The sequence below is a fragment of the Sorex fumeus genome, unplaced genomic scaffold, assembly GCF_029834395.1.
Source record: "Sorex fumeus unplaced genomic scaffold, SorFum_2.1 ptg000043l, whole genome shotgun sequence".
In the NCBI taxonomy this organism is placed as follows: Eukaryota; Metazoa; Chordata; class Mammalia; order Eulipotyphla; family Soricidae; genus Sorex; species Sorex fumeus.
In genome coordinates, this window is record NW_026606100.1 from 39,772,434 (window position 1) to 39,793,896 (window position 21,463).

At 46.5% G+C, this 21,463-nt stretch overlaps 2 protein-coding genes across 2 annotated transcripts in view; one reads left to right on the plus strand and one right to left on the minus strand.

Moving 5' to 3' along the window:
* Positions 1–7,358: 7,358 nt before the first annotated feature.
* On the minus strand, positions 7,359–10,224 carry LOC130029431 (uncharacterized). Its single transcript, XM_056120321.1, has 4 exons — positions 9,837–10,224; positions 9,131–9,666; positions 8,980–9,045; positions 7,359–7,538 (listed from the first exon to the last, which is right to left on the minus strand). The coding sequence occupies exons 1-4, from the start codon at positions 10,222–10,224 to the stop codon at positions 7,491–7,493; spliced, it is 1,038 nt and encodes a 345-aa protein (XP_055976296.1). The 3' UTR covers positions 7,359–7,490.
* Positions 9,808–21,463, plus strand: part of RBM20 (RNA binding motif protein 20) — a 216,637-nt gene continuing 204,981 nt past the window's right edge. The window contains exon 1 of the mRNA XM_056120919.1: positions 9,808–10,389. Coding sequence (XP_055976894.1) covers positions 10,223–10,389 — 167 coding nt within the window. The 5' untranslated portion in view covers positions 9,808–10,222. The remainder of the gene's footprint in view (positions 10,390–21,463) is intronic.

The following is a 21,463-nucleotide window of genomic DNA, read 5'->3' on the forward strand; positions in this document are numbered from 1 at the left end:
AAGGCAATGGATCAACCCAAAGTGACACAACTATCAAAGAACCAATATTCAAACTTAGATCTGTTTCTCAAGCCCACCCGTTAGTGATATTGCCAATGACAGAACTAAATAGCTCCAGATTTCCAGATCTTCACAGTCAACATTCGTCTCTTCCTCCTTCATCTCCTCCACCTCCTGGGTTCAATCCCCAGAACTGTGTGACCCCTAGGCACAGTTGGGTGTTGCTCTTATTAAAATAATATGTTGTGGGGCCAGAGAGACAGTATAGAGGGTAAAACTTGCACATAGCTGACCTGGGTGCAATCCCTGATACCCCATGTGGTCCCCTAAACCCTGTCAGGAGTAATCCCTGAGCACAGAGCCTGGAGATACCTTGCACATTGCTGGTCCCAGCATGTACTTTTGGTCCCAATCAATAATAGTAACAATAATAATAGTCACAATAATATGCTGCTTCTTTATGTCATGGTAATAGAATTATGATCCTGTAGGCCTTGACCGACCTTAGTTCCCAGCCAAGGTGACAACTATTGGAAGGGGCCCGCTCTGGTCCTACTGAGACCTGGTCCTACTCTGACCCTTTTGGATACAACTTTCCACACTTGTTTTTCCTACACTTGCCCCAGTTGCTTCATATAATGAGTTGATCTGCTAGATGCAGCTGCTGATATTTTGATTGGTCTTTCTTTCTTTCTATTTTTTATTGAATCACCATGAGATACATTTACAAAGCTTTCATGTTTGAGTTTCAGTCATACAATGACCGAACACCCATGCCTCCACCAGTGCACATTTTCCACCACCAATGTCCCCAGTATCCCCTTTCCACATCCCGCTCTATCCCAACCCTCCCCCTGGCTCTATGGCAGACAATTTCCCCCATATTCTCTCTCTGCTTTGGGGCATTATGGTTTGGTCTTTCTTTTTTCTAGCAAAACATACAAAGGAAGGTTGATGGGCCAAGTGATATTCCCAGTTTTGAGACTGACCTTGAGTCGTAATCAGTACCTTGCTTCTTCTCCCTCTCCCTGATGGCAAGGGTCCTGGGCTGTTTTCTTGGAGGGTCACTCAGGGATCAGGACTCTCTCTGATAGCCTGGGGGCCAGGTATTTACCACATCCCACCACAGCCCAAGAGTAAGCAAAGGGGGACCAGAAGGACAGTACTTGCCTTGCAAGTAGTCGACCTTTGTTTGAGCCTGGATGCAGCACATGATCCCCCTGAGTGCCACCAGGAGTGAGCCCTGAATACCTCTGGGTGTGGCCCTCAAACCAGAATGCAATCAAAGACTCATTCTAGTGGCCTCAGCCAACATTTTGTACTGAATCTAAGGCACAAAAACACTTTGTAGCGCAGACAGATCGTGGCTCTTGAAGCATCAGGGCAACCTGGAAAAGTCAATCCCGAAGCGGTCAGGATAGACACAATTTCAAGACCCATGGGCTCCAGATGGGTTCATGAGGAGGGAAGAGGACCCCGTCTTGGACTGAATGCATGTGGGGAGACGGGGAGAGTACCTTGGAGGGAAAGCCATGCTCAGGAGGGCGACAGAGGCGAGCAGCGACAAAGCTCGGATATCTGGCTGGAGGTTTTGTGTGAGAAATGTGTCGAAGTCCGCCCTCTGGCCCTGGGGGAGGCTGCCAAACTTTGGGGCACCTGAGGCCTCTATTTCTGGGCCATAGAGCCTTGTCTCCATCCTGCCCGTCTCAGTGCTTGCTTCCACAGCTTGAAAGGATGCAAGTGCCCTGAGAGTGTGCTGGCGCTCTGGAGGGCGCTGGACAGGTGGAGGAGGCTGGGCCGCCCTAAGCAAGTACAAGCCAGCAGGTGCTCCAGACAGCAGAACTGTATTCAGCCATGGGTCCTGGGAGGGAAGTGAGAGGCCCGCTGTCAGCAGATCCCTGGACTGGGCTTTGATCCTCTCACTGCCTCTTCCTCATTGCTGGGGGTGGATCCATCCCTGTGCTTGTGGCCGCTTGGTTGGGTCAACGCTGTTCCCACACAGTGTCTGTTCTCCCTGTGTGACCATTGTCTGATTATACCCACAGCCCCCGACTCCAACAGGAGCAGTTCCTTCTAACCACTGCATCACAGCCAGGCTACAGAGGCTACAGATATGAAACTTGGTTTCCAAATAAGACCCATACCTGGAGGCCAGGCCTTAGGCGTGGCACAAATCTTTTGGACAAAAAAACATATTTTAACTTCAAAAACTCTCTAAGTCATTTTGTTTTGTTTTGGGGTTTGGTGTTTGGGTCACAGTCTTTGGTGCTTAGAGCTTACTCTTGGCTCTGTGCTCAGGGATCCTTTCTGGAGAAGCTCAGAGAAACATATGTGGTGTTGGGGATTGAATCCTGGGGGGTCACAGGCAAGGCTAGTGCTTAAGCCCAGTACTAGGTACTATTTTTCTGCCCCCACCCCCCAATTCATTTTTCTTTTATTTTTTATTTTTTTATTTTTATTTATTTATTTTTTAGCTCATTTATTTATTTATTTATTTATTTTTACAGTTATAGATTTACAATTTTTTGTGCTTGGGTTTCAATTATACAATGATCAGATACCCATCCCTCCACCAGTGCCCGTTTTTCACCACCATGGATAATATCCCTCCCACCCCCATCCTCCCACCCAATTCATTTTTCAACTGCCAATTTGCTCTTCAGTGGAGGGGTTCTAGGCTAGGAGGGCAGGGAGTAAAGTGAGTCTGTGTTCAAACCCCCTTTTCCAGGCCAGAGATGGAGCTCAATGGGGACTTCGTGCTCGCCACTCACAAACCTCATATCTAGACCCGGCACCAAAACAACCTACCAGTCTTTCTCTCCCAGGCCCAGCAGACCTGCCCTGGGAGTTTGCAGAAGTGGCTGCGCTGGTGAGAACTGAAACCAGAGCCTTAAGTATGCGAGTCCGTGCTTTATCGCCCATCTATGTCCCTAGGTCCCTAGACCACAGAGTGTGTGTGCGGGGGGAGGAGAGAGAGACAGAAGACAGACAGAGAGAAGGAGGAGGAGGAGGAGAAGGAGGAGGAGGAGGAGGAGGAAGAGGGGGAGGAGGAGGAGAAAGAAAGAAAGAAAGAAAGAAAGAAAGAAAGAAAGAAAGAAAGAAAGAATATTACCGACTATAGCTATCAGGCCCTGCGTTAAGTCTTCACATCCTCTAGCAAAAAGTTTGTGCCTTTGAGGCCAGAGTAATGACAGTATAGCAGGTAGAGCTTTTGCCTCTTTTTTTTTCTTTTTGGGTCACACAGGTGATGCACAGGGGTTACTCCTGGCTCTGTACTCAGAAATCACTCCTGGCAGTGCTCAGGGGACCAAATGGGTGCTGGGAATCGAACCTGGGTTGGCTGCGTGCAAGGCAAACACCCTACCCACTGTGCTATCACTCCAGCCCTAAGATTTTGCCTTGCATGCAGCTGACCCAGGTTTGGTCAAGCCTCACCAGCAGTGATCCCTGTGCATAGAGCCAGGAGTAAGCCCTGGGTATGACCACTGCCACTACACCACCCAAAAAGAATAACCCTAAAAAATGAGCGGGAAGGAGAGAAAGAGAGACAGAGAGACAGAGAAACAGAGACAAAGACAGAATGGGAGAGAGAGAGAAGGAGAGAGAGAGAGAGAGACAGAGACAGAGAGACAGAGAGACAGAGAGACAGAGACAGAGACGGAGAGAGACAGAGAGAGACAGAGAGAGACAGAGAGACAGAGAGTCATTTGCTTAATGACTGCTTTATTCACAACATAACCTTATGCCATGGGCAGCATTGTTCCCATTTTCCAGACAGGAATGTGGAGGTTCAGAGGGCCAACTGCAGTGCCATCAGTGCCTCAGCTGGCCCTTGGTGGGACTGGGTTTCCCCTCCAGCCACTCTGTCTCCAGACCCTTTGGAGAGAGGGCGTGTGGCAGGGGGGGTCCCCTGCATGAGATGGCCCTGGGATGGCCAGAGGTGCCACCCAGGGAGTGGCACCAGTTCCCAGTGCCGGGCCAGCTGCCTGGGTGCCCACTCAATGAGGTCAGCACATGGCGGCTCTCACTGTCCCTGGCGTCACGCTGGCACGCAGGCGCCTCCGGCGTTGCTTTCCATACTGGTCACCTGATCCCTGGCTGGTGGGCAAACAGCCTTAGATATTTATTCCCTGACGACCAACTGGCCTGACAGACAGACAGTCGGGGTGATAAGAGAAGACAGAGGAGGCCAGTGGGGGAGGGGCCGGATCCCGGAATTCCCTGCCTGGGAGAAGTGCAGTTTGGCTTGGCTGGGGCCCCCCTAGGCCCAGTGACATTCCCCAGGGATTAGGCAGGCCTTGGAGAAGCCGGGTCTCCCCGGGGGGTGCCGAGCCCCATGGAACTTAAATCATGCAATTAGCCACCAGCTAACATTTCTCCCACATTCATGCCATACCTTGATCACTCCTCATTCCCTTCCCCTGTCCCAAGAAAATTCAGCTGCAACATGTCCCATGACCCTCCCTCCCTCCCGTGTCCTGCTGCTTTGCTTTCTCTTGGGAATGATCGAGGCCGGAGAGCTGTCCTCTGCTCCAAACTCGGCCTTTCCACGAAGCCAGGCCCAGGCAGCCCCTGCCCCACGCTGAGTTGGCAGAGAGCCGGCTATAGCTGTCGGTCCGTGCCAGGTTTTGGACTTGCAGTGAAGGATTGGCAAGCCACCTGGGCTTGGGGAAGTGATGCTTCTTCCGGAAGTCAAAGATGCCCTTGTCTCACTCCTGCTTGGGACAACCTGCTTTCCTCGGTCAGGAAACACTGACACTGGAGTTTCTGACTCGCAGCCAGGGAGCTGCTTTGATTCTCACACAATACCTGGGCAGCTGCTGAGAGGACAGGCTGCCTGGCTGGTAAATTCCAGAGCAAAGAGAAGGAGGCGAAGCCTTTCTCGACAGCCAATGAGAGACGTCCTGAGCGAGTTGTTAGGCAGAAAAGAACCTCATAGGTCATGTCCTCACTTTTCCTCAGCTAAAGTTCCCGGACTGTCTCCTTCAAATTCAAATGTGCATCCAGTTCCATGAGTAACCACATTATTTTTAAACAGCATCCTTCAGCCACTGTCTCTCCCGGGTTTTTACAGGGACGATCCTTTATGAAGCCAGCACAGGGTTTAATTTCATGATTGTTTAAAAGCACTGAAGGGGATTCCAACAAGTTAAGTAAAAGACAGGTTGACAACTCCGGGAAGCGGATGGGACAGCAGGAACGTTTACCTAGGGTGGGAGTGAGGGGAGAGGATGGAAAAGAAGCCAAATCCTGTGCAGAGAAGGAACGGAAGGAGGAGTTATTGAAAGGGCTGGAAGCCAGCAGCCAGCCAGGACCCAGCAGAGCGGTGGGTCCAGTCTCAAACTCGTGTCACACCAAGCCCTGTGCTTGGTGGCTGAAAGTTTGATCCTAGGAGTAATGGGCACAGAGAAGGGATCTGCACCTTTTATGGTAGAAGCTGGTCAGGTGGCTGAGCATCTTCGAGCCTTTATTTTCTTATTTGTAAAATGGTCATAAAAGCAACCACCTAAAAAAAGAGGATTAAATGAGAACTATGTGCTCACAGCAGCCTGACACAAAGTAACACAAAAAACAGTGACTGTTAGTACTAACACAGAGACCAATGAAAATGTTTTGGTTAATGTTGGAGAGGCTGCTAAATATTTATCCCTAATTGTCAAACGTGTAGGTTAGAACAGTATTCACACAATTGCTGGCAATTTAATGACTTCACTGTCATTATTGGAGTTGTTAGGTTGTTGAAAATGTAGTCCACACATTTTTCTTTGTTCTTTTCCCACCCTTCCTCCTTTCTTCTTTCCTTCCTATACATTTTCAGTATGTTTCTCCTCTAATCTTCCAGATAAATTTCTGCTTTAAAGACAGATTCTGGGGCTGGAATGATAGGATAGTGGGTAGGGGGCATTTGTTTGCCTCACATGTGGCAAAGCAATGACTGTCTGAACATTGCTGCGTATGGTCTCCAAACCAAGACCAACAGCAACAACAACAGCAGCAGCAACAACAACAACAACAACAACAACAACAACCAGATCTGAGGTTGCCAGAAAGACAGTGCAGGAGGTAAGGTGTTTGCCTTGCACTTGACCCATCTCAGTTCGATCCCTGAAACTACAAATGGATGGTCCCTGAGTTCCACTAGGAGTGATCCCTATGCACAAAGCCAGGAGTAAGCCCTGGGTGCCACCGGATATGGTCCCCCAAATAACAACAACAAACAGATCTTATTAGTATGCTAAATATTGTTAAGAATTACTAACTAAATGTTAAGAATTACTAAGTTACTGAATGGAGGGACTGATGTAGTGCTCTACAACTATAAAAATGACTTTAGGGTGGGAGAGATAGTACAGTGGTCAGGGAGCTTGCTGTGCAAGCAGCCAACCCAGTTCAATCTCTGGCATCCTATATGGTCCCCTGAGACCACCAGGAGTGATCCCTGAGCCCTGACCACTACCAGGTGCTGTTATAATCCCCAACCAGCCCTCCCAACCCTCCCCCCAAATTTACAGTCTACCAAATAAATTGTTATTTAAAAGTAACAACAATAATATACATATGTTGGATAGCAGTGCATATGAGATGATCTTGGCAGAGATAAATGCTCTGAGGTGGGCTGGTTCCCTCTTAAGAGAGAGTAGGGATCTGGTGGGCCCAGTGAGTCTAGTTTACTGTCCCTGTGGCCTTGGACAGGTTCCTCAAGCTTCTCTGCCTATGAAAGGAGGATATAAAATGAAATAAGACGTGAGAATGCTCCTGGGACAGGTGTCTGGAACTCAGCAAGCAATTAATAATACAAACAAGCTGGGGCCCCTGAGTCCCTGGCGTGTTCAAGAATGACCCTAGTTAATACCAGGCAGAGGCCTGGACACTGTTATTCACCGATTCCCAGCACCAGCCTGCTTGGTTTTTCTGCATTTTCTTGATTGTGAAAGGTCATTTGGATCCCTCTCTCATTACTATCCAGGATGGATGCAAGTGACATCCCAGGGCGAGCATAGCAGTGGGATGGGGGGGACAACACAGTCAGCACTTTCTACTTTCCAGAAGAGGCAGGTAGCCGCTTGGCTCCCTGGCGGTATTGAAGGCAGAGTAGTCAGTGAGCCAGTGTTACATCAGTTTGATGGTGGGGTCCTGCTTCTGTCCCTTAAAATTCAGTTGTCTGGGGCTGGAGAGATAGTACAGTGGGTTCGAATCCTGGCACCACATATGGTCCCCTGAGCTTTACCAGTATGATCCCTGAGCTCAGAGCCAGGAGTAAACCCTGAGCACTACCAGGTGTGGCCTCAAAACAAAAAGAAACAAAACATTTTTTCGGTGTTCGGGGGAGCTAAAAATTCAGAGCTACCAGAGTCTCCATTTCCTCCAGACTGAAGCATGGACAGCAGCAGCTTCGTCACTGGTTACTGTGCACATGAAGGCAGTCATAATAGATGAGGGCATTTAGCAGCTGAGATGTACAATATACTCATTGACAGCCGCAGACAGCCTCACTGCAGCCGCCGGGTTACTTGTAGGTCAGGAGGGACAGGATGCTTCTGCAGAGTGGAACAAAGAGATGTGTTACCAGACTTCATCGAGTCATGCTCCCCATTTGTCAAGTCAGGTGACTCCCACAGCCTTTCTCTCACTCTCATAACTGTGATGTTTATCCTGGTGTGTGTGTGTGTGTGTGTGTGTGTGTGTGTGTACACGGGTGGGGGGTGGGTATGGCAGGAAGTGAGAATGACAAAAATCAAGATTACACCTTCTCCAATGGCTGAAGACCCAGCAAGGGACCTTTTTCATTCCTCCTGGGCGGAAGTGAGAAAACTGAAGCTAAAAAATCATTTCCCTTGGAATTGTTAAGTATGTTTCATGTTTCAGTTGCACAATGGGAGGGGTTGTTTGTGAGGATCCTGCATAGCGTTTTGTGGGCCTCTGTGCAAGGACATGCACTAGCTTTAGGTTTGCTGCAACATTACCTTCTCCCATCACATCAGCTGCAATTCAGACTTCAGCTATTACATAATGCTCCAAATATAAAAATATTTTATATATTTAATATATAAAATATTTTATATATTTCTCCCATCACATCAGCTGCAATTCAGACTTCAGCTATTACATAATGCTCCAAATATAAAAATATTTTATATATTTAATATAAAATATTTTTATATTAAGCTATAAAAATAGAAATGGACTTGCTGAAAAATCTTGTAAATGCCTGTGATTACTTTTTCTACTTTTTTTTTTTATTTTGAAAATTTCAGAGTGACAGGAAAAAGTCCCGTGAATGTCTTGGTATACCCACTGTTCTTAGTATGTCACATCTGCCACTACTTTATTTCTGAGAATGAGTTAGCTTCATACAATATGATCTCTTTAGTTAGTAAAAATGTTATGGAGATGGATTTACTTATATATATTGACTTTCAAAGCACTTCGTTTCCTGGAGTTTCAGAATGTTGTTCTGTTTGACACTAAAGTTAGAATATAAGGAATCGTTGTTTGTCTTGTCATAGCTGCCAGGTTGACTTCCTCTCATACCAAATATGCAAGATACTGCCTTATTTCTAACCCTGACAGGGACAGTGGAAGTCAGGGGCTCCCCAACCCCTGTTTACATATCTGATAGCTGACACTCAGGGATGTTGGTTCATTCCAATGCAATAAACAGGTATGATCTTTGGCTACCCAGCCCTTTCCACTGTCTCTGGACAAATCTCACAAGGAGATTTTAATAGAAGTATACGGAACCTTTTCATTTTTGTTTCTGGGAAAGTTGCAATGATAATTTCAGGTCATTTCTCTGAACTAAAAAGGGGTAGAACACGGAGTTATATGATAAACCATTGTCAACAGAACCTTAATGATAGAAACTAATGATGATGAACAAACCATTCAGAGATTTGATCTTTTTGAGGTCTGCCTCTCCCAGATATGGTTGGGGAGACCTCACTTGTGAAATGCAGGGAACAATCAATACATTCTTACCTCTGTGTGTGACTCAGTTTTGTGAATTTTGACGATCTTTACAAACACAAAAAATCCATGTATCCTCTGAAAGAGTAAAGACAGGAGTGGAGAGAGAGAAAGGCGGCGTGGAGAGGGCATTGTAGGCAGGGAGTACAAAATCAAGAGAGACCTTTTTTCCAGAGACTAGTGGGGAAGGCGGCAGGAACGCACAGTCTGGGGAGACAAGAGAGCATCCTTCAGGGAATTCAATTAATTCCCGGTACCGGGGAGCACAGACTCTCCAGAATGTTCCTAGCATGGCTAGAGGATGGGTGGCCTTGAGACGCTCAGCAAACTTCCTTGCAGGCCGAGGGGGCGCCGGGAGGTGCGTTCTCACTTCCCAGGCACGCGGGGACGCTCCCCTCGCTCGCCGGGCTGCGGGTGCGGGGTTCAACAACCCCGGGAGCCGGGCGGACGACAGGAACTCCTGGGGAGCCGTGCTCCCCGCACTCCGCCGAGCCTGACGTTTCTGCGGCACCGGGCGCCTCCGCAGCCCTCCTACCTGGCAGCCGGGACGTGACGCCGCGCGGTGCGGGGTGTCTCCGCGCGCTGCACCCGCGTGCACAGCGGCGCACCCGGGTGTGCGGGCAACTTCGGAGGCGCGGGGCGCGGCGGCGCGGGGTCGGCGAACCCCCACCCCACCCCACCTCCGTTCCCCTTTTTCATCTTCACCGGGGTTGGGTCAATAAATCACAAGAATAAAACGGATACTTGGTGTTCTCTCTGCGCTTGCGGGTTGGTGGCGGGGCGCGGAGACAAGAGGGGGACCTGACCAGTAGCGGGCCCACCAGCGGTTCCTTAGGGGACCCCCGAAGATCTGGGGGTTCTCCGCCCACCGGCCCTGGGGGGCAGCGGGATCCCCGGGCGCCCCGGGACGCGAGAGTCGGCGCGCGCCTCCCGGCCTCTGCGGAGCGGCCGCCCGGGGACCCCGAGGGCGCACGGAGGCGGGGCGCTCGCGGGGTGCCGTCCCCGCTCGCCACGCTCGGGATCGGCAGCACCCGGGGCGCCCCGCAGCGCCCCGCGGCTCTGGCCGGCCGGGAGACGCCCCCTGGCCCCCACCCCCGCGTGGCCGGGCCGGCTGGGGAGGAGGAGGCGGCGCCGCCGGGACTGTCTCCTCCCCGCCCCTCGCGTCTCCTCCCTGCGCCACCGGGAAGGACAAGGGGACCGGGCGCGGGGACCCCGGGCAGTGAGCGCCCGCGTCCCGGGGCCGCTCTCGCCGCACATGGTGCTGGCCGCAGCCATGAGCCAGGACGCCGAGCCCAGCGGCCCGGAGCAGGCGGACCGAGATGCCCGCAGCGTGCCCGGTGCCCCCGCGCCCCCGGCGCCCCCGGGCCAACGAGGGATGCAGCCGCAGCCGCCCGCAGCCGGCCTGCCCCAGATCATCCAAAAGTAAGCGGCGAGGGAAGGGGAGAGCGGGGGCGGGGGCGGACCGGGGGGCGCGCAGTGGGGCGCTGGGGGTCGCGGGGGGTCGCGCCCTGGGCGCCCCACTCCGGGGCTCCATCTCTCCCCGGTCCTGCTCAGCCTCACCCCGGCCGCGCCGCGCTGAAAGTTTCCTAGTCGGTGTCTTTCTGATGGCTCGGGGGCCAGCGGTGATCGCGGATCAATGAACATTTTTCCTGGGGGTCGGGGGCGCTCAGCTCCTTGGGTGGGGAGTGAATCACTTTGTGGTTCCATCTCCCCTCGATCGATGGAGGAACGTTTTTTTGAACGAAAATAGCTCACTTTGTGGGGAAGGGGGGGTTGGGGAAACGGCCCAGGGAGTCGAGTTCATCTTCGTCGTCCCACGGGGCGCTTGGAATGTTTGGGGAGGCGCGCGTGGGGGTGTGTGTAAGGGCAATGCGGCCGCGGAGCAGCCACCTTTGCCGGTGCCCTGGTCGTGGTGACATTGGGTGACGACGGGGACGGGGAGGGTTGAGAAACAGCACGTTTTGCTTCGCCCTGAACGAGGTGTTTACACTTTTCACGAAGGCCCTTCCTTGCGCAGAGTTGTCAGCCGCGCGCCCTATGCCTCTAGACTACCCGGCCGGCGAGCCCTGCCCGCGCCCAGTGTGGGGGTCGTGACTTGTTCCGAGCCGCCTTCCCAGTGCGTGAGTAGGTGGCGGGGGTCCGCAGGCCCCAGAAACCCACGCAGCCCCCTGCGGGAAACCACCCCGCAGCAAAAAAAAAAAAAAAGCGGGGCCGTTTCCTTGGCCTTCTGGACGGTTTTATTGGACCCTCTGAGGCCTACGAGGTTGGTTGGTCACGAGTCCCGTTATTCTAAGGGTTGTCCAGGGCCAGGAGTGAAATCCTCGAAATCTCCTTGAAAAGTGGGCATGACAGGACTTGGGCCAAACTGACCAGACGGAGAAGTCGAGCTGCAGTCGGTTCTTGGGAGCGGAGCACACGCATTTCGCAGCGCTGCTGTGCTTTACGTAAACTTACCAAAATGCGGCGGAGAAATAACCAGTGATGGGGTGGAAGTGGAAGTAATTGATACTTAAATACTGTTCGGTAAGACTGACACGTAAGAGAATAGTAAAAAATTCAAGTTTTTGATATCAAGGAATGTCGTATCATATTTCAGAACAAAATGGTTCCCCCCACTTTTTTTTTTTAAAGTTTGTCTGGTAGAATATTGAAACTCCATTTATGACTTTTGACCTTATTTTGTAGCTTCCAACTACTAACAAATTTCCAACTACTTGAAAATGAAAATATTTTGTTGTGCTCTTCCTATTATTTCGGCTAAAACTTACTAAAGGGATTGGCAGTTTAAGTACATCATTGCCAAAATTTTATTTTACTTTCTGAATATAAACCAAGAGAAAAATAAATCTAAAATCCAACCTTTATTTACTAAAACAACTAAAAGCCCGCTGCTTGGGAATCATTTAATGGGCTTCTTATCAGACCAGTGTCTTGTGGGTTGAGATTAGACTGTCAGTTAAGTGTACCGAATTTAGTACAGAAATCAGCCTGTATGTTCCCATCACCGACCTCTACTTAAGGAAAATAGTTAGGAATTTTATGTTCAGAGAAAAAAAATCGTACATAGGTTTCGATTATAAGATGATGGCGTTTAAAAAAAAATAATGTGACTTTGTAGAGACGCGATCATTTCAAGTGTATTTCAGTTATCTCATGCAAGAAATAATTTACCTGGTGGATTCACCCGCATTTTGGACATTCCAGCTCAGAATACTGACTTTAAGAGATACAGACGGAACATTTCAAAGATGGCCCCTTCTGCTGGCGCAGTCCAGGATGGAGACCTTGAGCAGGCTGATGGCTCTGCTGTGCTTTGCATTGGTGACAGATTGGTGTTCAGAGGCCGGGTCCAAGCACCGTGAATGTACCCATGGGACCTGATGTTTGTGCGCTTCTATTTCAAAGTCCTTCTTTATAAGGATGGTTCAGAGTGTATGCCCCCCTCTCTATTCACTGAAATTCCGCTGGAACCAGGCGTAGCAGGGCAAATGCTTTCCAGGTCCATCATTAATACGCTGAAACTTGAGCAGGTTATTTTGAAACTACGTTTGCATAATTTAATCTGAGCAACCATTTTTGCGTAGTTATGAGGTGCTGTTTGCACCAGCCATCTTTGAGAAAATGTAGCGGGGAAACTGTCCACAGCGCAGAATGAGTTGTATGCTCCGCCGTCTGGAAATTTTGTGAGCTTAGAGCTTTAGATGAACTTCTTCTTGAAAGGAACACATATTAATAAATTTGGGGGAGGAACCTGTGCCTTTTTGTTATTTTGGTGAGTTTTTTTCTGTTTTTTTTGAAACTCTTAAGAGACGTTTTGATCTCATTCACATGATAAAGATCAATCTTCATGTTGCAGTGTTTAAGGATAACAAGAATTTTTCACTTATTGACATCTGTCTATACTGATTTTTACTAAAAACGACTTTCATCTGGGGTAAAGTGGATGACTGGTAAAAATAATAATGATTATAATAAATAACAATTTCTACCCATGCATATTGTATTCAATCTTTAGAGATTGGTGCTATTTTATATATAGTAATGTTAAAACATGAGGCATGATAAGGAATAATGCAATTAAGTTTGTTTTATGGAAATCATTTTTGAGTGTGGGAAGGGCACATTGAGACTTAATTTGTGTGGTGGGCTTTTTATTCTATTCGAGTGTATGTAGTTTTATTATTGACTCTTAGTGAAAGTGAGGATAGTCAAAGATTTCTATACTATTGTTAACACCTGACTTCTGATGTCATTACTTGTAAAGATTCTCAGCCTTATTTGGACACATATAACTAATATTTTGTAATATTATTGTACTAAACGTTCATTCTTTAAGTTGACCAAAGTGGAGATAGTATCGGATAAAATGTTAAGCATTATAGAAGTCATCTGAACAACAGAATTTTCCATACCACTTTAAGAGGCGAAATGACTGTAGTTTTGGCAGTCAGATTAATATGAGAACTTAAAATCTCTATCTTCTCCTTAGCAGAAGATAGTAGGCAACATTGATTGGTGTGCCTGAGTGAATGTTTTGTAAAAACTTTTCTCCTCAAGCATAATATTTTATTTCTAAGTCTTCAAAATAAAGTTTATTAATCATAATAAATGTAGAAAATATTTTATATCTTAATGTGTTTTGAAACAAATCCTAGTTCTTGATTTTTTTAAAAGTTACCAGGCTTTACAAATATGGGAGATTTAGGGTATTTTTTAAACTCCAGGGCAGTTGCATATTTAATCTGCGTATAGGTTACTTATTATTCTTCCTCCATTTCCAAATCATTTTGATAAACAATGAATAAAGATCAGATATAAAATTAGAATTTCGGTTTAGCAGTTGATAGCTAGTGTTGCTTCTGTTTGTGGCTTATGATGCTATAAATCCATCTTTGGTTTCTAAAGTTTATAGTCTTCTATGTGGCATTAGGACACGGGCGGACTGTGTTTTCGAAGCAAAGTGCTCCCCTGATTTAGCACAGAGAGTGTCGCAAGTGATGGCTCTGGTTGCAGATAATTTCCCAGACACCCCATGTGGGAAGGGTGTCCATTTATCTTCAGGGAGCGCAAGCTGGGTGTGTGTGATGCCCACCTACATTGAAGGGGTTGCTGACAATTACATCCAGAATCTGGGAAGGAAATAACAATTGGCCCTAAAGGAATGTCACCTTACACTCCGATTTGGCCCTTTTCTGGAAAAGGGATAGAATGTCTAACATATGTGCCAGTTTCTAACATCAGTTTGAATCCATTCTTAGGGGAAACAGGGATACACTTGTAGAAGGAATTTTGAAAATTTTAAACACCATCTTATACTGCATGTAAAACATTCGGCAGGAGAAAACATCTGAAAGGATTAAGCGCTTACCGAATACAGGGATAAAGAGGCCATGGGTTCTTTCCTTAACATTCTGCAAGTTTTGTTGCTTTTCTAGAAAGGCTGTCTAGGATATATTTTAAACATTTAAATATTTTAAAATTTGCCCGAGCGTTTGTTGTGATACGTATTTTAAGAGTGCAAGCGTAGCCATCTCGTTATGAGTTTTTCTCAAATTGCCAAAGAGATCATGAAATGTAGGACATTATTCCCATTAGTTACGGTAAATGACTATACATATGGTGTACAGAGCTGCTCTAATGCCACTGCTGTAGGGGATAAGAAATAAAGTAGAAAAATCTTACCATTCGTTTTTATTCTTCCATCCGCTTATTCTATTACTACCTTCTTAGCAGTATACCCAATTAATACTTATAAAAGCTTAATCTGTCAAACGGCATGGGAACTCTGGGAAGAGAAGTTTGCCGGCTTATGTAGCCATGAAGGGGTGGGGAGCAGAGAGTAACCTCCAGGACTAACTCAGTGACATGATCCCACATCATCCAGTTTCTCTCTCTGATTTGTTTTTCTTGTGGCTGTAGGTTCTCCACTCAGTTAAACTAATAGTTCTTCTCTGCCCACAGCTGCTAATCCTCAAGTAAACTAATCAGTATATGCTCAGTTCACAGCTTTGTAAGCAAGAATCTACAAAATGTTGGACCTGGGGTCTAATCAGGCACCAGAAATGAAAGTGAACTGAACTGGACAGATAGTAAGAAAGGAAAAAGGCCAGAGCTTAATCTCCAAAGAACAATTCCGAAGTAGGGTGCTTCTCTTCCTTCAGCTAGACAGAATCTTGAAGGGGTCTCTTAGGCCACTAAATCCCACTTAATCTGGTTTGTGTTTTCTGCTACAGAAATGTTCTCACTTGGGATGGTCTCACTGATGATTGTATATATTAGATCAGGGGGAATTGCGGCTGTTCGCAGCTGATGTGAGTGGCTAGTCAGCGTGCTTAGCTTAGAGTATTGCAATTTTGCAGAAAGTAAAGTGATCTCTATTCCAGAGTTAGGGTAATTTAGGTTTGTAGGAGGAAGTATGTAGCTGTTCTCTTTCTGATTAATGAAACTTGCTGGATCTCGTTGAGATCCAGCAAGTACGTTATACTGGAAGTTTAATATTACTCGTTCCCACCATTGGGAAGACTGGGAAATCCTGACTCTCATTAAGAAGGCACAGTTTTGAATCAGGAATGTGAATTTGGTTTTTAACACTACCAAGGGGGTGTTGGTGGTGGGCTTATGTTTTGCCTTGCTCAATGGGTGGTCACTTGAATTTCCTTCCAACTTAGGTTTCAGTCTTAGACATTTACCACCAAGTTAGGGGACAGGTCGTTACTGCCAGCTGTTTGAGAGGGAGAGGAAAAAGGACCTCCCAATATTTTGTTTGTATTTATTTTGTTTGTCTTGGTTTGGGGGCCATACCTGACTGTGCTCAAGTGTGGCCTGGCTTTGTGCACAGGAATCCTGCTGGTGGGACTCAGGGGACCATATAAGGTACCAGGGATTGAACTTGGGTTAGCTGCACATAAGGCAAGTGCTCTACCTGCAGTACTAGCTCTTCATTCCCTTAATTCATTCATTAGTCTTTTTGTCTTGTGTTTTGGGACACATTGGGCTGTGCTCAGGAATCACCCCTGGTGGGGCTGAGAAGACTATATGGGGTGCCTGAAATTAAACTCAGGTTTGAAGCTAGCAAAGAAAGTGCCCTAATTGTTGTACTCTGTCTCTTCTCCTGTATATTATTTTTAATTAAAACTTTGATTGCTACTGGTTTATAATGTACATCAATTTCAGGAGTATAGACTCACACTTCTCTGTGTGCATAAGCCTCACCAATCCCATGACCGAATTTCTAGTGCTGTTTCCATGATAAGAGCCATCTCCACTATTTTGGATATGATGCCGTTATCATTTAATTCTGACAGTGTCTGGGCAACAGCAGAAGTGGCACAGCCAAGCTGATATTCCTATTTCTTTTAGCTCCTGCTGGATTATATAAGATAAATAAGTCTCCTGATGGTTGACAAGGCAAGTTTCCCAACTTGCGGACAGCAGGCTGGTGGCAGAGGTTGTCCGTGCTGATATGAATGTAGTTTATGAGCAAAAAGGGAGCAATTAAGCAACACGTATAAGCATGTGTTCATAAATTGTAGCTCAGTTGGCCCAAATAAATCTTTCCATGTGTTGAGAAATGAAAGTGGCTGTGTCCGTGCCCACTGCGGGTGGTGGTGGTTGCACTCTGACGATAGTTTTCACGCCGCTTTTCTCTCCTTTAATGTGGGTATTTGCTTTAAGGATGCACCAGAGCTATTTGCTCCTGCCGCTTCTTTGCACCTGCCTTCTCTCCGTCACAGCATAAGACCCCTCGGTTCTCAGTTGCTACTTCTGACTCAGGCTCAAACCTGGAAACCTCCATGCACACATTGTCTGGACATCACACATTCTTAGCAGGTTTACAGCTTAGCTGCAGTCCCGCTCCCAAATGGAGTTTTTTTTTAAAAATTTTTATTAGTGAGACACCATGAGGTACAGTTGTAGACTTACAAATTTTTGTGCTTGGGTTTCAATTATACAATGATCAAATACCCATCCCTCCATCAGTGCCCATTTCCCACCACCACGGATCCCAGGATCCCTCCCACCCCCCACCCCCCCATCCCACCCCGCCTCTGTGGCAGGGCATTCCCTTTTGTTCTCTCTCTCCTATTGGGTGTTGTGGTTTGCAAAAGAGGCAATGGGTGGCAATCATGTTTGGTCTATAGTCTACTTTCAGCATGCTTCTCCCATCCTGGGAGGATCCTCTCAACACCCTTTATTTGGTGCTCCCTTCTCTATCTGAGCTCCCTTTTCCCCTAGCATGTGTGGTTGGCCTCCAAGCCATGAAGTAAAATTCCTGGTACTAATCTCGGCCATTCTTGGGTGTTAGTCTCCTATTTTGTTACTTTATGTTCCCCAGATGAATGCAATCTTTCTACGTCTATCCCTTTCTTTTTGAGTCATTTCGCTTTATATTATACTTTCCATGTAGTACCACTTGTATGTAAGTTTCATGACTTCGTCTTTTCTAACAGCTATATAGTACTCCACCAAATGGAGTTTTGACCTTTAATTGGCTTGCTCTTAAACCTAAACTCCCGAGTCATAATGTTGAGGGAGTAGACAAGAACCTCCAAATTTTAAATACATGTTTATTTTACTAAGTTTCTTCTTTCCATTGATTTTGAATCCACTATGGAAAAGAATGAATTTAAGACTCTTAACTGGTACTGCCAAGTGAAAAATGAGCATCTTTGTCCTAAATGAATTACTGAGTTTCTGACAAAAAGGATCAGAGAGGGGAAAAAACCCCTGGGATTGGGAGTGGGTGACCTGGACAAGCCAATTAACCTTGCTAATCCAGCCTCCCCAGGGATTGGAAGTGATCGATGGCAGCTCCTTCCAAGAATAACAGTATGTGGTGCTCCAGACCAACTGCTGTGCGATCATCAAAGTGGAGATTCCCAAGTTTCCTGTGCATCTCACAGAGATGATGTACACCTGTGAGCCATGGCACCTGCGCATGTTTGTAATTGATCTCTCTTGAAAGCATCAGTGACCACAAGGAGAGAATCCAATGCTTCCTTCATTATTTGCAAGCAATGCCTGTCTCAGTCAGTGACACACTCTTTTTCTTTTTTCAGTAAAGTAAATACTGCTATTAGTGAAAAGGAGGATGTTCGATACTATTTTCTAATCATTAGAATTTAAAAAAAAATGTACTGTTCTGGAATGTTAAAAGGAATCCTTGTGTTTGCCCAAAGAGTTCAGTTTTCAATCCAGGAACCAAATCTAATCCTGTGTCTCAGTTGGAAGGACTGAGCAGGGCGGGAGGGTCTGTGTTCAGTGAGCCTGTTGGTTTTAGGGATAGAAACAGACACACTGAGCTACAAACTTCCAGGAGTTTGGCTGCTGCCTGGACTCAGGAAGCCATAGCCCAGGTGGTTGTCAGTGAGGGCTGCAAGGAGTGTGACTGAGAACTCGTGGCCAAAACTCTCGAGGCTGTACAACACTGGAACTCAGGTACATGTGGCCTCCTGGAATCAAAGGATTAGAAGTTCCAGAGCCTCTAAGAACTGGTCTTCTGGGGAACCTGCATCCTCCTGAACCAGATGGTCACTGGTAGCCTGCAGATTCAGTTTTATTTTAAATGAAAAAAAATTTTAGCCTTCTGTATAAAGGGGATGAGGGCCAGAAGATGGTCGATGGGTGCCCCTGACCCAGTTTAATCCCAGCACCATGTGGCCTCCTGAGCATCTCAGGGTATAGCCCTGCAAGGCCCCGAGCACTGCTGCAGTGGCCCTGGTGGTCCACGACACCATGTTCTTGGTTCATGCATGGAATGTTGGCTCTGCCAACAGTTACTACTGGAGTGGCGTCCTGGCACCCTGAACATTGCTTGGGAGGCCCTCAAAACAAAAACACTAAAAATAAAAGTGGATGAGTTGTATGATTAAATCTTGATTTATAGACTTTGCTATGTGCATACTATGGATGAACAGAGACTATTTACCAAGCCATTGCAGGAGAGCACAAACTTAGCTACCAAAAGGTTCATTGGTTGAGTAAACAAGTCACGGACATGTATAATGATGCTGTTACATTTATTAATGTAGGACATAGACCACATGTTAACTCTAAAACTTCGTGGATACCTAAGCTTTCTTTTTAATTTTAACTTCTTAAAATGTAGGCGGGCTGGAGCGATAGCACAGAGGTAGGGCGTTTGCCTTGTGCGCAGCTGGCCTGGCCGAGCCGGGTTCGATTCCTCTGCCCCTCTCGGAGAGCCCGGCAAGCTACCAAGAGTATCTCGCCCACACGGCAAAGCCTGGCAAGCTACCCGTGATGTATTCGCTATGCCAAACACAGTAACAACAAGTCTCACGATGGAGACGTTACTGGGCCTACTCGAGCAAATTGATGAACAACGGGAGAACCGTGACCATGACCGAAAATGTAGGCACCATAAAAATGCCTGTCATAGAGTCAGGCTTGGGCGTGGTGGGGATTGGTGGTAGCAGGAGGAATACGGGGGATATTGGTGGTGGGAAGAGTATACTGGTGGAGGGGTGGAGATTGGAACACTGTATGACTGAAACTCAACCATGAAAACTTTGTAACTATCTCATAGTGACACCACGGTGATTCAATTAAAAAAAATTTTTTTAAATGTTGGCACCATGATTTCTAATATGGCTGATAATAATGTTGCAGGCATAAAAAGTTGCTTCACCAGGGCACCAGAATCCTTTCACCACCTCTCATCCTCACCTCATACTTAAAAAAAAAGTATATGAGTGTGTATGCAGGTTTTAATAACCTGGAAAAACATATGAAATACAATTATAAAGATGTTGACAGTGGTTATAACTCTAGGTGATACAATTACAATGATTGTACTTTTTTTTTTAATTCTTCCTTTTTTCACTGAGAAGGTATTTATTTTATTTATTTATTTATTTTTATTTTTTTTGCTTTTTGGGTCACACCGGCAATGCACAGGGGTTACTCCTGGCTCTTCACTCAGGAATTACTCCTGGCGTTGCTCGGGGGACCATATGGGATGCTGGGAATTGAACCCAGGTGTGCAAGGCAAACACCCAACCCGCTGTGCTATCACCCCAGCCCCATAGAAGGTATTGATTTTATAAGAGAAAAAAAAACTGTTTCTGTTTTTCAGATAAACAGAAATGGGCATTTCACATTGGCATAGCCCAGTTATTTATATATTTGTTTGTTTGGGGTCCACTCTCATTGGTGCTTAGGGCTTATCCTTATCTGTGCTCAGGGTCACTCCTGGTGATGCTTGGGGGCCCATATGTGGTGCCAACTTGAACTGCTGCTTGCAAGGCCAGTGCTTTACTCTTGTACTGTCTCTTCAGCGCAGCGGCATGGTCTTTAAGGCTAACTGCCAATTTATGTCTTTGTTTTAGACTTGGAGGCATCTGAGAGAACTTTGGCCCAGCCCTCCTTTTCTTTTAAATTTAAGGAACTCAAGCCACTCGAGTATTCCCTGCAACCCTGTCCCATGCGTTTGTGTGGGCTGCAGCTTGGTTCTTTCTGAATTTTCTCAGGTTCTGTTCCCTCTGGTTGAACAGAAACCAAGCATCGTGTTTTCTCCTCTGTTCATTTGGTTCAAGGTTATATTTTCATTTGTTTTGGGGCCACACCTGGCTGTGCTCAGGGCTTCCTCCTGGATCTTCACTTACAGATCACTCCTGGAAGACTCTGGGGACCATATGGGATGCCAGGGATTGAGTCTGGGGCCATCATGTGCAAGGCAGGCACCTCACCTGCTGTAGTATTGCTTTGGCTCCTGTTACTTTTTATTTTATTTTCATTTTTTGTAAGAAAAAGCCCAATCCTCACTTTTCTTTCATGCCCAGAAGCATTCTCTTGACACCCTTCAAACTCTAATATAAAGATGAATCTTTTCAGGTCAAAGACCAGCTAACATTTTCATTGGTAGGAAACAAAACACCTATCTCATTCTCAAGCAAATAATAGGAACTCCTGTAAGTATTTCTGCTTGCCCCATCCCTCACTCATTTTGCTTCAAATTTATTCCAGCTAACAATATAATTTCACTGTATTAAAAAAGTTATCTTTGCTTTGCGGGGCTGTATGTTATTATTTGCTTTTTCATATTATCTCCATAATATATGATATATGGAAATATATTTATATATGATGTATGTTGTATTTATACACACATCTACATGTGTAAGTACTTAAATACTATGTATCTAAGTACGTACTTTACTTTCCCAGAATAATTGAAAACATGTTGTATAACTTAAAATCATACTTAAGGTATGTCCTACCTGAATAATTTTTTCTAGTAAACATTCAACTCTTAGCTTGTCAGAAAAATATCTCATTTATCTATTTTGTGTGTGTTTTTTTTTCTTTGTGGGTCATACCCGGCGATGCACAGGGTTTACTCCTGGCTCTGCGCTCAGGAATTACCCCTGGCGGTGCTCAGAGGACCATATGGGATGCTGGGAGTTGAACCTGGGTCGGCCGCGTGCAAGGCAAACGCCCTACCCGCTGTGCTATTGTTTCAGCCCCTCATTTATCT